The sequence below is a fragment of the Rhinopithecus bieti genome, unplaced genomic scaffold (genome assembly GCF_001698545.2).
Source record: "Rhinopithecus bieti isolate Rb0 unplaced genomic scaffold, ASM169854v2 scaffold_32955, whole genome shotgun sequence".
NCBI lineage: Eukaryota > Metazoa > Chordata > Mammalia > Primates > Cercopithecidae > Rhinopithecus > Rhinopithecus bieti.
In genome coordinates this window covers 2,624,504-2,639,410 of record NW_016814423.1, presented here as the reverse complement: position 1 = coordinate 2,639,410, position 14,907 = coordinate 2,624,504, and the positions used below count along the sequence as shown (strand labels likewise).

The 14,907-nt window shown below is 42.8% G+C and overlaps 1 protein-coding gene across 28 annotated transcripts in view; it reads right to left on the bottom strand.

The window, feature by feature from the left end:
• The window catches only part of LOC108514129 (uncharacterized mitochondrial protein AtMg00860-like), an 80,008-nt gene that overhangs the window by 49,378 nt on the left and 15,723 nt on the right, over window positions 1-14,907 (bottom strand). For 12 of the 28 annotated variants that reach the window (XR_001881116.1, XR_001881119.1, XR_001881122.1 and 9 more), the window contains one exon: window positions 9,177-12,850. The exons of 1 other annotated variant lie outside the window; for it this stretch is intronic. Coding sequence is in view for 6 of the 27 variants with exons in the window: in XM_017850184.1 (XP_017705673.1) it covers window positions 12,307-12,850 (544 nt within the window). In the remaining 21 variants the exon portion in view is untranslated. Of the gene's footprint in view, window positions 1-4,043; window positions 4,177-5,118; window positions 5,318-6,222; window positions 6,330-9,176; window positions 12,851-14,907 lie in introns of those variants that run through there. 15 more of the 28 variants (XR_001881113.1, XR_001881114.1, XR_001881117.1 and 12 more) reach the window with 8 other exon arrangements.

Sequence of the window (14,907 nt, the reverse complement as noted above, 5' to 3'; positions counted from 1 at the left end):
GGGATAGCATTAGGAGATATACCTAATGTAAATGATGAGTTAATGGGTGCAGCACTCCAACATGGCACATGTATACATATGTAACAAACCTGCACGTTGTGCACATGTACCCTAGAACTTAAAGTATAATAATAATTTTAAAAATCCTCAACAAAATACTAACCAATTGAATCCAAAAGCATATCAAAAAGATATGATAGCAGGATCAAGTGGGATTTGTCCCAGAAATGCAAAGGTAGTTCAACATACACAAATCCACAAAGAGGACACATCACATCAACCGAATGAAGGACAAAAACCACATCATCATTTCAAGAGATCTAGAAAAAGCATTTGATAAAATTCAAAGTCTCTTCATGATAAAAACCCTCAACAAACTAGGCATTGAAGGAGCATATTAATACCTCAACATAATAAAGGCTACATATGACAAACTCACAGTTAACATCATACTATCATAGCTTTCAGCTTTTCCTCTAGGAACTGGAACAAGGCAAGGATGTCTATTTTCACCACTCATATTCAACACAGTACTGGAAATCTTAGCCAGAGCAATCAGGCAATAGAAACAAGTAAAAGACATCCAAATTGGAAAAGAGGAAGTAGAACTGTCCCTCTTTGCAGATGACGTGATCTTGTATCTAGAAAAACCTAAATACTCCACAAAAAACTCCTACATCTGATAAATAAGTTCAGTAAAGTTGTAGGATACAGCCGGGTGTGGTGGTTCACGCCTGTAATCCCAGCACTTTGGGAGTCCAAGGCAGGAAGATCACCTAAGGTCAGGAGTTCAAGACCAGCCTGACCAATACAGTGAAACCCCATCTTAACTAAAAACATAAAAATTAGCCAGGCATGGTAGCATGCGTTTGTAGTCCCAGCTACTCAGGAGGCTGAAACAGGAGAAGCACTTGAACCCAGGAGGCGGAGGTTGCAGTGAACCAAGACTGCTCCACTGCACTCCAGCCTGGGCTACAGAGCAAGACTCTGTCTCAAAAAAAAAGAAAAAAGAAAAAAGAAAAAAGTTGTAGTATGCAAAATCAACATACAAAAATCAGTCGCATTTCTATACACCAATAATAAACTAGCTGAGAAAGAAATCAAGAAGGAAATCCCACTTATAAGAGCTAAAAGAAAATAAAATACCTAGGAAATAAATTTAACCAAGTAGGTGAAAACCTCTACAAGGAAAACTACAGAACATTGATGAAAGAAATTGAAAAAGACTTAAAGAAATGGAAAGACAATCCATGCTCATGGATCAGAAAAAATTAATACTGTTAAAATGACCATACAACCTAAAGCAATCTAGATTCAATAAAATCTCTATCAAAATATCAACGTCATTTTTCACAGAAGTAGAAAAAATAATCCTAAAATTCATATAGAACCCAAAAAAATAGCTCAAATAGCCAAAGCAATCCTAAGTAAAAAGAAAGCTGGAGACATTATACTATGTGACTTCAACATATATTACAATGCTCTAGTGACCAAAATAGCATGGTATTGGTATAAAAACAGGTATAACATGAAACAGAATAGAAAACTCAGAAATAGATCCATACATTTACAGCCAATTGATTTTCAACAAAGGTGTCAAGGACATTCATTGGGGAAAGGATATCTTCTTCAATAAATGGTGCTGGGAAAATTGGATGTCCATATGCAAAAGAACATGACTAACCTCCTACCTTTCACTATATACAAAAATCAACTCAAGATGGATTCAAGACTTAAACACAAGGCCTGAAACCATAAAACTACTAGAAAAAAACAGGGGAAGCACTTAAGGACACTGGTCTAGGAAAAGATTTTATGGCTAAGACTTCAAAAGCACAGGCAACAAAAACAAAAGTAGACAAACTGAACTATATTAAACTAAAAAGCTTCTGCACATCAGAGGAAACAACACAGTGAAGAGACAACCTGTTGAATGGGAGAAAATACTTGCAAACTATTCATCCAACAAGGAATTAACATCCAGAATATATAAGGAACTCAAACACCTCAACAGTAAAAAATAATAATTCCATTAAAAGTGGGCAAAGGGTCAGGCATGATGACTCTTTGGGAAGCTGATGCAGGTGGACTGCTTGAGCCCAGGAGTTTGAGACCAGCCTGGGCAACATAGCAAAACTCCATCTCTACCAAAAAAAAAAAAAATTAGGCTGGGTCTGGTGGTTCATGCCTGTAATCTCAGCACTTGGGGAGGCCAAGATGGTATGATCGCTTGAGCCCAAGAGTTCAAGACCAGCCTGGGCAACATAGTGAGACCTCATCTCTACAAAAAATCAAAAAATGAGGTGGGAGGATCACTTGAGCCGAGGAGGTTGAGGCTACAATGAGCAGTGATTGTACCACTACACTCCCGTCCCCTGTCTCAAACACACACACACACATACACACACACAAATAAATAAATAAAAACTTGGCTGGGCATAGTGGCACATGCCTGTGGTCTCAACTACTCTGGAGTTGAGGCAGGAGAATCATCTGAGCCCAGGAAGTGGAGGCTGCAATGACTCGTGATTGCACCACTGCACTCCAGCCTGGGCAACAGAGCAAAACCCTGACTCCAATAAATAAATACATAAATAGTGGGCAAAGGACATAAATAGATATTTCTCCAAAGAAGACATACAGGTATATGAAAACATGCTCAATGTCATTAATCATAAGGGAAATGCACAATAAGGTATCATCTTCACCCAGTGAGAATGGCTATGATTAAAAAGATAAAATAATAATGGATGTGGGTAAGGATGCAGAGAAAAGGGAACTCTTATGCACTGTTGGGTGGGAATGTAAATTAGTACAGTCACTGTGGAAAACAGTATGGAGATTTCTCAGGAAAATGAAAATAGAACTACCATACATTCCAGCAATGCCACTACTGGGTGTTTATCCAAAGGAAAGAAAACTAGTATATCAGAGGGATACCTGTGCTTCCATGTTTACCGCAGCACTATTCACAATAGCAAAAATATAGAATCAACTTAATGTCCATCAACAGACAAATAAATAAAGAAAATGTGGGCTGGGTGTGGTGGCTCACCCCTGTAATCCCAGCACTTTGGGTACTCAGGAGGCTGAGGCAGAGAATTGCTTAAACCTGGGAGGCAGAGGTTGCAGTGAGCCGAGATTGCACCACTGCACTCCAGCCTGGCCAACAGAGCGAGTGAGACTCTGTCTTTAAAATAAAAAAAAAAAAAAGGAAAAGAAAACAAAATGCGGTGTGTGTACACACACACACACACACACACACACACAATCAAGTACTATTCAGCCATTAAAAAGAATGCAATCACGTCATTTGCAACAACATGGATGGAACATTGTTACGTGAAGTAAGCCTGGCACAGACAGACAAATATTGCATGTTATCACATATGTAGGAGCTGAAAAGGTTGATGATGGATACACAGATACCAGAGGCTGGGAAGGGTGTGTGGGTTGGTATGGAAGAGTGGTTGGTTAATGCAGTTAGATAGAAGGAATAAGTTCTAATGTTCTATAGCAGAGTAGGATGCCTACAGTTAACAATGTATTGTGTATTTCAAAATAGCTATAAGAGAAGACTTGAAATGTTCCCAACATACAGAAATGACAAACACTTAAAGTGACAGATACATTAAATACCTTGACTGATCATTACACATTCTGTGCATGTAACAACATACCATGTGTACCCCATAAATATGTATAAATATTTGTTGTGTACCAATTAAAAATAAACAAAATTTAAAAAATAAAAATACGGTATCTCTACACAATGGAATATTATTCAGCATTAATACACTGCAAGTTGGAAGAATCTTGAAAACATGCTGCATGAAAGAAACAATGCATAAAAGATCACAAATCGGGCTGAGCATGATGGCTCACGCCTGTAATCTCAGCACTTTGGGAGACTGAGGCAGGCGCATTGCTTGAGCTCAGGAGTTCCAGACCAGCCTGGGTAACTTGATGAAACTCGTCTCTACAAAAAATAATTAGGCAGGCGTGGCGGTGCACGCCTGTGGTCCCAGCTACTGGCTACTTACGAGGCTGATATAAGAGGATCACTTGAGCCTTTCCTGCTTGCTTCGCTGAAGGCATCAGGCAGTTTCATGGCTGGGAAAAACTTCTTGAAGCAGGTCCTAGTAGGACTGGGTGTCCACATCCAGGATATGGCTCCTGTAGAGAGTTTGGAATACTTACCCCTCAATCTTGGGGGAGGAGCAGGGGCTGGCGCCACGAGGAGTTACTGTCCTTCTGACCAGTCCTGATGTTTCCAAGATATTGGGGTTTTCAGGACAGGATAAGACTGTTCTAAGGCCACAGTGTGGCAACTGCAGTGTGGCAACTGCAGCAAGTCACAGGACAAATCCTCAACTCTGGCACTGTCTAAAGCACCTTTCTTGACCGGGTGCAGTGTCTCATGCCTGTAATCCCAGCACTTTGGGTGGCTACGGTGGGTGAATTACTGGAGGTTAGGAGTTCAAGACTAGCCTGGCCAACATGGGGAAACCCTGTGTCTACTAAAAATACAAAAATTAGCTGGCTGTGTTGGCACGTGCTTGTAATCCTAGCTACTTGGGAGGTTGATGCAGGAGAATCACTTGAAACTGGGAGGCAGAGGTTGTAGTGAGCCGAGACTGCACCAGTACACTCCAGCCTAGGCGACAGAGCAAGACTCCATCTCAAAAATAATAATAACAATAGTAATTTTAAAAATAAATAAAAATAAAGTGCCTTTCTTGCCCATTCCATGTCTCACCACAACTCTATTAGGCAAGTATTAATGGCTCTCCATGGCTATAATAGAGGAAATCTGGGCCTTAGATTCCACCCCTTGCCCAAGTGCCTAGTGGAGGTTCAATAAACAGCAGTCAGTATTATTACTATCTTATTACTACTCTCTCTGTGAAATTCCAGCAAGGAGGGGTTCCGCATCCTGTTGGGGACCAGTTCCTGAGCAGGACTTCGAGCACCCACTTGAGGCAGTGGCGCAAGGGCCCGCGGGGGCTCTGAGGCTCTTCCCGGGTCTTGTGGGCCCTCACAAAAATGGCAGGGCATTGGAGCAAGCTCCTCAGGCTGTGCAGGCTGAAAGGTCCCTCAGGCATCCAGAAAGCTCACCTGACCCTCACCAGTGAGGTTGGACCCCAACTCATATCCTGGGGAAACCATGGAGGTGGAATTCAGTTTCAACCAGCGAAGTCAACGAAAATGGCCATGCTGAAGCCTGAGCAGAGCTCCCGCCAGGCCCTGCTCTTGGTGCCAGGCTCACTGGGCAGCGCCTCCTCCCAGAAGTCTCTCTTGTGGTTTCTTCATTCTGCTAAATGGTTAGTGAGCATCAAGCACATGCTGAACTGGGGACAGGCAGTGAGCTGATATACAGGGATTCTGACCTCCCAAGAACACAGATAAGCCAGTGAAAGTCACTATACAGTGTGAAAACTGCTGGAATGAAGAAAGGAAATGACAAGGAAAATCTCTTAGAGGGACACCTCTTTCAAAATAAAAGGGAGGGGCTGGGCACAGGGTCTCACACCTGTATTCCAGCGGTGGCGGGCAGATTACTTGAGGTCAGGAGTTCGAAACCAGCCTAGCCAACATGGTGAAACACCGTCTCTACCAAAAATACAAAAATTGGGCATGGTGGCATGTGCCTGTAGTACCAGCTACTCAGAAGTCTGATGCAGGAGAATCGCTTGAACCCAGAGGCAGAGGTTGCAGTGAGCAGAGATCATGCTATTGTACTTCAGCCTGGGTGATAAGAGCGAAACTCCGTCTCAGATAAAAAGTTTTTTAAAAAACTAGTTTTAAAACATAAATCATTTTTATTGAAGTATATTATATCATGCGCATAGTATTTAATCATTAAATTTGACTTTTATAAAAAAAAGTATCACACTTAGATAAGCATATATAAGTAGAACATACATGGAGCTTATCTTGCTGTGGGAATCAGGAGGATGAGAGACCTCAGGGAAAAGCAAAAGGATCTTTATTGAGTGCACTCAGACCCAGTAGATTAACATCCAAAAACTGAGCCTAAAACAAAGACAGGTCTTGGCTTTTATATACACTTCAAAAAGGGGATGTGCTAGCTTGAACCAGGCTTACAGTGACGTGAAAGCAAGGATAGAGAGGCAGAACAACAGCAGTTAATCAAATTGTGACAGGTGAATCACTTAGGATTACACATGACCATTGCCAACCAATCCACATGGCCGTTACCTAGGTTTTGCTCAAGAGGCTTGCACTGATTTCTCTCATAACCTTCGCTGTGGTGCTCAGATGGCTGTAATTCAGGCCTGCTCAGGCTTCTCATGACCTTCACTCCCCTGATTAGATAAAATAATACTTGAAGTCACTAGTTGCAGAGAACAGGAATCTATAAACTCATACCATAAGAGAAAGGAAAATTTGTTTTTCTTCTCCCTATGTTAAGGGAGTGCTAGGAGAGTCTCCACAGAACATTCCTTGTGTCCTGGCTTCTTAGATAGTATTATCAAGACTTTTCCTGGGTCTAGGCTGTGCCTGTTGCTGCCTCTGGGATAAGTCAGCCTAATACAGGAAAGCTTATTTCTTTTCTTTTAATTTTATTTTCTTTCTTTCTCACCTCAATATAGTAATTATATTTCTTTTTCTCTTTTTTCTTACACATTCTTAAATACAAGTCCTTTGTTTCTATAGGAGATATTCTCAAAGTGGGATGTGCATCTACATTATGAAGCATAACAATTAAATAACATCCATACACCCATCACCTCATGCATAATGAAATATTTCTAGTCCTGTCGAAGCTACGGGACTGCTGGAATTTCTTCTCTGATTCGGTCCCCTTGCTTCACCACAGAGGTGACCACTCTTCTGAAGGTTATATTCATAACCCCTGTGCTTTTCTTTATAGTCTACATATATATCTATGTATAGAGGGGGGAGGTGTAGGTATAAATATACATATATCTAAAAATATATTATTTTGTCATATTTATTTTTAAGCTTTATAAAATGGGTATCATGCTGAAGTAGTATTTACCTTGAAGCACACTGTGATCAAAACAAAAAACAAAAAAACACCATCACACCCAGTGGTATAAGCATGGCTCACACAACTCATTCTGGCATTTTGGGAGGCTGTGGCAGGAGGAGTTCAAGACCAGCTCTATAAAAAATGGGACCAGCAGTTCAAGACAAGCTCTACAAAAAATGAGACCCAGTCCCCACAAAAAAATTTAAAAATTAGCCAGACACAGTAGCATGTGCCTGCAGTCCCAGCTACTCAGGAGGCTAGGGCAGGATAATTGTGTGAGTACAGGAATTCAAGGCTGCAGTGAGTTGTGATCAGACTACTTCACTCCAATCTAAGTGACAGAACAAGACCCTATCTTAAAAAACAGAACCAAGGGAGAGAGGCAAAGATGGCTGATTCAGAGCTGCTGCGGTCCATGGCTCTCATGGAAAAGAATGAAAACAGTGAGTGAATTCAGCACCTTCAACTGAAATATCCGGGTTCTCACATTGAGACTGACTAGGGAGATGGCTTGATCCACAGAGAATGAAGAAAAGCAGGGTGGGGCGATGGCCCACCTGGGAGCAGCATAGAGTCAAAGGAATCCTGTCATGGTTAATACTGACTGTCTACTTTATTGGATTGAGGGATACAAAGTATTAATCCTGGGTGTGTCTGTGTGCATGTTGCCAAAAGAGATTAACATTTGAGTCAGTGGGCTGGGGAAGTCAGATCCACTCTTAATCTTGTGGGCACAATCTAATCAGCTTCCAGCGAATGTAAAGCAGGCAGAAAAACATGAAAAAGACGAGATTAGCCTAGCCTCCCAGCCTACATCTTTCTCCCATGCTGGATGCTTCCTGCCCTTGAATGTTAGACTCCAAGTTCTTCAGTTTTGAGACTTGGACTGGCTCTCCTTGCTCCTCAGCTTGCAGACAGCCTATTATGGGACCTTGTGATTGTGTAAGTTAATACTTAATAAACTCATATATATATATTATATATGTATATGTATATATATGTATATTTATGTATATATTTGTATTTCCTATTCTGTCCCTCTAAGAGAACCCTAATACAGATTAGATTCTGGTACTGGGAGTATGGTTCTAGAGGAACAGAATATAAAGGATGGAGTTCTTCTGTTGGTTTGGGGGTCTCCGGGGCTGGCTGATTAATATGATTAGACCCAAAAATGCTAAGGTCTCTACTTCTAATAGTATGGAGAACACTGATAGTTTTTGGCGGAAACTGTTTACTGAGTTATACAAAATAAATGCATTTGATTCTCCTGATTCACCACTCGTGAGAGGCAAGGAGTTTAGTAACTCTATACATATCTTTGACCATATGTGGAGAATCAATGAACATAATGAAGCTGGTTGGTTGCTCCTCAGTTCAGTGGACAAAGTGATAAAAGAAAATGATGAACTCAAGGATTCTGTCTCCCAGGTTCAGAAGCAGATACGGAGCCTCAAATCTGCTAAGACTGCCCCGAATGAGAGTCTTATCTCCTGTAGAGAAAGAGCTGAAATTGTGGAAAAACAGACCCAAGCTCTTACACGAGTGGCTAACCAGCAATGAAAGATGCATGCACTGCCTCACCAGGTGTCTACTGTTAAAGTGAGGGCATTGATTGGAAAAGAATGGGACCCGGCAACTTGGAATTGGGACATGTGGGAGGACCCTGATGAAGCTGGGGACACTGAGTTTATAAACTCTGATAAACCATTTTTTGCCAGAAGGAACAGCTTCCCCATCCCCAGTAGTGGCAACAAAGCTTCCCTGACCTATGCTGCTATCAGCCTTTCCACCTTTGTCTGAGGAGAAAAACCCTATGCTGCCTGCAGCAACAGTGATGGCCTCCCCTAAGCCAGTTGTCAGGCAAGATAATGTTGAGTCTCCTCAGAGGCCACCCTCAACACCTCTGTTTGCATCTAAATCTATAACTAAAGTCCTGGTGGGCCCCTAAGGATGAGGTTGAGAGTAAGACCCATGAGGAGGTGTGCTACACTTGAACTGCTTGAGTTCTCTAATTTATATAAACAGCAATCTGGAGAACAGGCATGGGAATGGATATTAAGGGTATGGGATAATGGTGGAAGGAACATAGAGTTGTATCTGTAGCAGGATGAGCCATGGACAAAACCCCTCAGACACCAGGTTGAGGAAGGAAGTAGATTTATTTGGCCAGGAGCGTCGGCAGACTTGCCTCTCAAAAACCAAGCTCCCCAAGAGAGAAATTCCTGTCCCTTTTAAGGGCTTACAATTCTAAGGCGGTCTACCGAAAGGGTTGTGATCAATTGAGCAAGCATGGGGTACAGGCTGGGGCTGCATGCATCGGTAATTAAGACAAAACAGAACAGAAAGTTTCACAATGCTTCCTCATACAATGTCTAGAATCTATAGATAATACAAGCAGTTAGGTCAGGGGTTGATATTTAACTACCAGACCAGGTCTGGTGTACACGGCTAGGCTGCCTTACTATTGATCTCATTTTTGCCTTTCTTTAACTTTTATTTCCTCTTTCTTTTTCTGAGGTATGAGAAAATAAGAGGTGGTCTCCTTCCTCATTCCTCCCTTTGAGAATCTCACTTATTAGTGGGAGTTCTCACTTTCATCTTCACTACCTAGGTCTTCCTGCAAGACAGACTGATAATGATTCATGTAATACATTTGAGCCTTATCTGTACTTGCTAGTTTCACAGTCCTTGAGGCTCAGCAAGTTCCTCCTTCACCTCCCTAGTGCAGCTGCAAAGTTACAAGGTTTATACAGAAACATGGTTTCCCAAGGATGTGGAACATATAGTATAGATAAATGTAGAAGACTGATCAACTGCCTTTGTTCTTGCTTCTGTACATATGCTTCCTGCATCATGTAGCTCCCAGCCACTGACTGCTTAAAAGGTGGCTGCTTTCTTTGTCCGGGGCTCAGACTTTCCTGGACACTAGTCCTACTGAGCCAGGTGATCACCTTTTAATAAAGACCTTTCCTGAACTCACTCTGTTCGGTCTCTCCCATCTTTGATTGTCCCGCAACAATAATAACTATAAAACAGAAAGACTTTTACTTGTTGCCCTATCCCAGTGACTTGATGAATATACTGGGAATAGTCCTCCATGCAGGGAAAATCAGTGGAAGTCCTTATTATATAAGACCAAATTTTAAAGAGAATAAGTCCCATGATAAGTTTCCTCACGCTTTGGCCGTGCGTAGACGAGTCAGCTTCTGGGTGTGACAGGAGCAGGGCTTGTCGTCCTTCTCAGAGTCACTTTGCAGGGATTGTTTGGGCTTGGTCTCACCTCCCAGGTCTCAGAGGCTGCAGGTTTCACGTGGTTGTGGTGGATCCAGGCTGGGATTCCTTCTATCTTTACAGCTGTGGGGGTGATCAAGATGACGGTCTGGGGTCTTTCCACCATGGTTGCAAGGGGACTACATTCCAATCCTTGATCCACACTTGATCCCCTGGGGAGACAGGGTGAACTGGGGAGAATAAGCTGATGCGGCACCTCTCATTTACCCAGGATGAAATTGTTTGAGCAATTTCTCCTCAGGCCTGTAGCTGTCATTGTAACTCAATTTCACCTAGCTCTTGTGGAGTGTCTGGGAGTTCCTGTAGTATGGGAGGGGGTCTATGATACAATAATTTATAAGGGGAATATCCTATTCTTTTAGAAGGGGTACAGCTTATTTCAAACAATACCATCGGGAGAGCCTGTGTCTATTTTAATCCTGTTTCCTGACACACTTTCCCTAAGCTATTCTTGATAGTCCGGTTCATTTGCTCCACCTTTCCAGAACTTTGAGGTCAGGAAGCAACATGCAGTTTCCATGTGATCCCTAATACCTTTGCTGTCTTCTGTACCAAGTCAGCCACAAACGCCTGCCCATTATCTGAGCCAATTCCTAAGAGCAGTCCAAATCTAGGAATAAGATCTCGAAGAAGCATACAGGTTGCTTCACAAGCTTTCTCAGTTCGTGTTGGATAAGCCTCCACTCACCCAGAGTAGATACACACGAGAACTAGTAAATACTTGTTACCGCCACACTTGGGCATTTCTGTGAAGTCCACCTGGAGATTTTCAAAGGGAACTGCTCCATAAACTTGTATGCTGGGCAGAATGGCTGGACCCTGCCTCGCGTTGAACTGTCGGCAGGTTACACACCACTGCGCCACTATTTTGGCAAGGGCTGACAAATGGGAGATGTAGAAGTACTGGCCTAACAACTTTTCAAGTGACTCCTGACCTAGACAGGTGGCTTCATGCACAGCCAGTACAACTGCTGCTCCCAGCAGCTGTAGCACAGCTACTTTCCTATCTGGTAACCAGATCCATCCTTCTTCTATCACCTGTCCTCCCTCTGCCTGTAGAAAGTCCTTTTCTTCTTTAGAATAAGTAGGTACAAGGTCAGGTGCTTGAGGGGGACTGTGACTGATGCCCAGTAGGGGGCAGATGCTGCTTTTGAGCCTCTGAGTCACCTCGGGAGTTTCCCAAGGCAACTGAAGTGCAAGCTCCCTGGTGTCCTCTGCAGTGCATGACTGCAACCTTTTGAGGTTTCCATACTGCTTCTAATAATTGCAAGATTTCTTGCTGATATTTTATGACCTTTCCCCCAGAGTTCAACAGGCCCTTTTCTTTATATAATGCTCCATGCACTTGGAAGATTAAAAAGGCATACCGGAAGTCAGTGTAAATGTTTACAGCCTTACCTTCACTGAGTTCTAAAGCCTGAATGAAAGCAATGAGCTCGGCTTTCTGGGCTGAGGTACCTTGAGGCAATGAGTTGGCCTGAATGACAGCGTCCAGGGTTACCACTGCCTATCCCACACACCTTTCTCCTTGTGGTTTGACGAAGCTGCTCCCATCCAGGTACGGCTCCCAGTCCATTGATGCCCAAGGTTGGCCCCGGAGGTCAAGTCTGCTAGAGTAAACTGAGTCTAACACCTCTACACAGTTATGCTCGACAGGGCTCTCTGATACCGGGAGCAAGGTGGCGGGGTTCAGGGTGTTACAAACTTCAATGGTTATGCAGAGATTTTCACAGAGCAAGCTTTGGTACTTTGTTAGTCTAGCATTCATTAGCCAATGATGTCCTTTGGTATTCATTAAAGTCACCACAGCATGGGGGGCCTTCATGTTCAGGTTTTGCCCAAGAGTTAGTTTATCTGCTTCTTGTGCTAGCAGGGCAGTTGCTGCTAAGGCCCTCAAACCCGGGGGTCAATCTTTAGAAACCCTGTCTAGTTTAAGTTTAGAGAGGTGGGCCACTGGCCTTGGCCAGGGCCCCACAGTCTTGGTCAAAACCCTAACTGCCATTTTTTTCTCTCTCTGACACATATAGTATAAATGGCTTTGTCAGGTCAGGCAGACCCAGGGCTGGGGTTGACACAAGTTTTTCTTTTAACTCATGAAAAGCCTGTTGCTGTTGGGACCCCCATTCAAAAGGTTCTGTGTCACCCCCCTTTGTAACTTGGTACAGAGGTTTGGCCAGTACTGCAAAATTTGGGATCCATAACCTGCAGAACCCCACAGCTCCTAAGAATTCTCTCACCTGCCTTCTGGTCTTAGGCTCTGGTAGGTTGCAAATGACCTGCTTTCTTTCTGATCCTAGGCTATGCTCCCCCTGTTGGATAGTAAATCCTAGGTGGCGTACCTGCTGTCTGCAGATGTGAGCTTTCTTCTTGGACACCTTATACTCACAGTCCTCCAGGTGCCAGAGCAGGGCGTCTGTTCCTTTGGCGCACCCAGCTGCTGTGGGGTGTCCCAGCAGGAGGTCATCGACATACTGGAGCAACACACAGCCTAGGTCTCTGGTGGGAAACTTTTGCAGGTCTCGAGCCAGGGTCTCCCTGAAGATAGTGAGGGAGTTCCTGAACCCTTGGGAAGCCGGGTCCAAGTGTCCTAAGTGGTGACACCTGACCCTGGATCTTCCCACTGGAAAGCAAACAGTTTCTGGCTCTCAGGAGCTAGTCTGGTGCTAAAGAAAGTATCCTTCAAGTCCAGGCAGGTGAACCAGCTGTCCTCAGCTGGTAGTAACCCTAACAACATGTATGGGTTAGGTACCGTTGGGTGCAAAGTCACTGTAGCTTGGTTAACCAAGTGCAAGTCCAGTACTGGTCTGTAATCCTTGGTTTCTGGATAGAAAAGAGTCAACAGGGGCGTGCTGCAGGGAGACTTGACAGGGGGCTATAATTCCATAGGTCTTCAGGCACTGGAGATGGATCTGGATACCTTCAAGAGCTTCTCTGGGTACTGGGTACTGTTTCTGCCTGACCGGCTGGGCCCCAGGCTTAACTTCTATGAGTACGGGGGCTTGGTTGACTGCTAGCCCCGGAGGATTATCTTCCACCCACACCCTTGGCCACTGCTTAGCTGGTACTTCAGGCATGTGCTACTGTGCCCTGATAATTTTTGTATTTGTGGTAGAGATGGGGTTTGACCATGTTAGCCAGGCTGGTCTTGAACTCTTTACCTCAAGTGATTGGCCCGCTTGGCCTCCCAAAGTGCTGGGATTACAAGAGTCAGCCACCATGTCTGGCCCTCTTTTCTTTATGAATTACCCAGTGTCAGGTATTCCTTTACAGCAAGGCAAGAACTAACACAATCCCACAGGACAAAATAAATACCCACAAATCCATATGGACATAAATAAATAATTCAATAAATAAATGTATGAGAGAAGAGATACTTCTTCCTTACAGAATTCCAATGAATCAATGTAGAAAGAATGAGTAAAATAAAAAATCCCCACTAGAACACCACAGTAGTAACTGTTGACAAGATCCACCAATGAATGTGAAAATCAACAGGCAAAAGTTTGAGAAGAAACAGGATGCTAGCAGTCTCAAAGCATCGATCCCAGATGTTTATCATTTACAAAGGGAGAAAAGTAACTTTACAGCCATGAAACGTGGGAGAGTCCACCTTAACCAAGTGATCGTGGTAAATATCACTAATAAGCCACGTTGTCATCCTGTACCCCTGATAGGAAATAACAAGAGCGTTTCACCTTGTGATCTTCTTCCCCAAACCCATCACCGTAGTCTAATCATGAGGAAAACATGGACAAACCCAAACTGAGGATCATTCTACAAAACACCTGGCCAGTACTCATCAAGAGTCCATGAAAGACAAGGAAATACAGAACTGTCACAGATTGAAGGAAACTGAGGGGACATAGAAACAAATGCAACGTGGGATCTTAGATTATATCCTGGAATATTAAAAGGCATGGTAGGGGTGGGAGGGGATGGTGAAAATCAAAAGGCTATAGTTTAATTCATAGTATCGTATCATAGTTTAATTCATAGTATCGTATCAAAGTTAATTTCCTCATTTTGATTATTGAACTACAGTTATATAAGTTTTTAACATCAGGGGAAACAAAGTGGTAGATATATGTGAACTCTGTAGTATTTCTTCAAATTTTCTGCAAGTCTAAAATTATTTCAGAAATAAAATAAATACACACGCATCCACAAAATAGTAACTATGGAGAGGTGATAATGTGTTGATTAGCTTGATTTTGATGGTCCTTTCACAATGCATGTGCATATCAACCATCAAATTGTACACCATATATAATTGTTATGTCAATAAATCTGTTAAAATATATAAAAATCAATGAATAAAATAAAAAATAAATTAAAAATAAGAATAAGCTCCATCTGAAGTGCTACTTGCATAGTGCACATGGACCACCACATCCTGCTGCTGCTGGCTGGAGGACTTGAACACCATTCAGAATTTCCCCTAGCCCTATGCAGCTCTTCATCTAAAATCATAACTACAAAATTGCTGGCAAGGTACTCTCCCTGGTCCTCAATTTTCCACACCTATAAAATGAAAGTGTTAGGAAAAAAGATATTATCCTTTCTCAGTTTTTTTTTTTTTTTTTTTTTTTTTT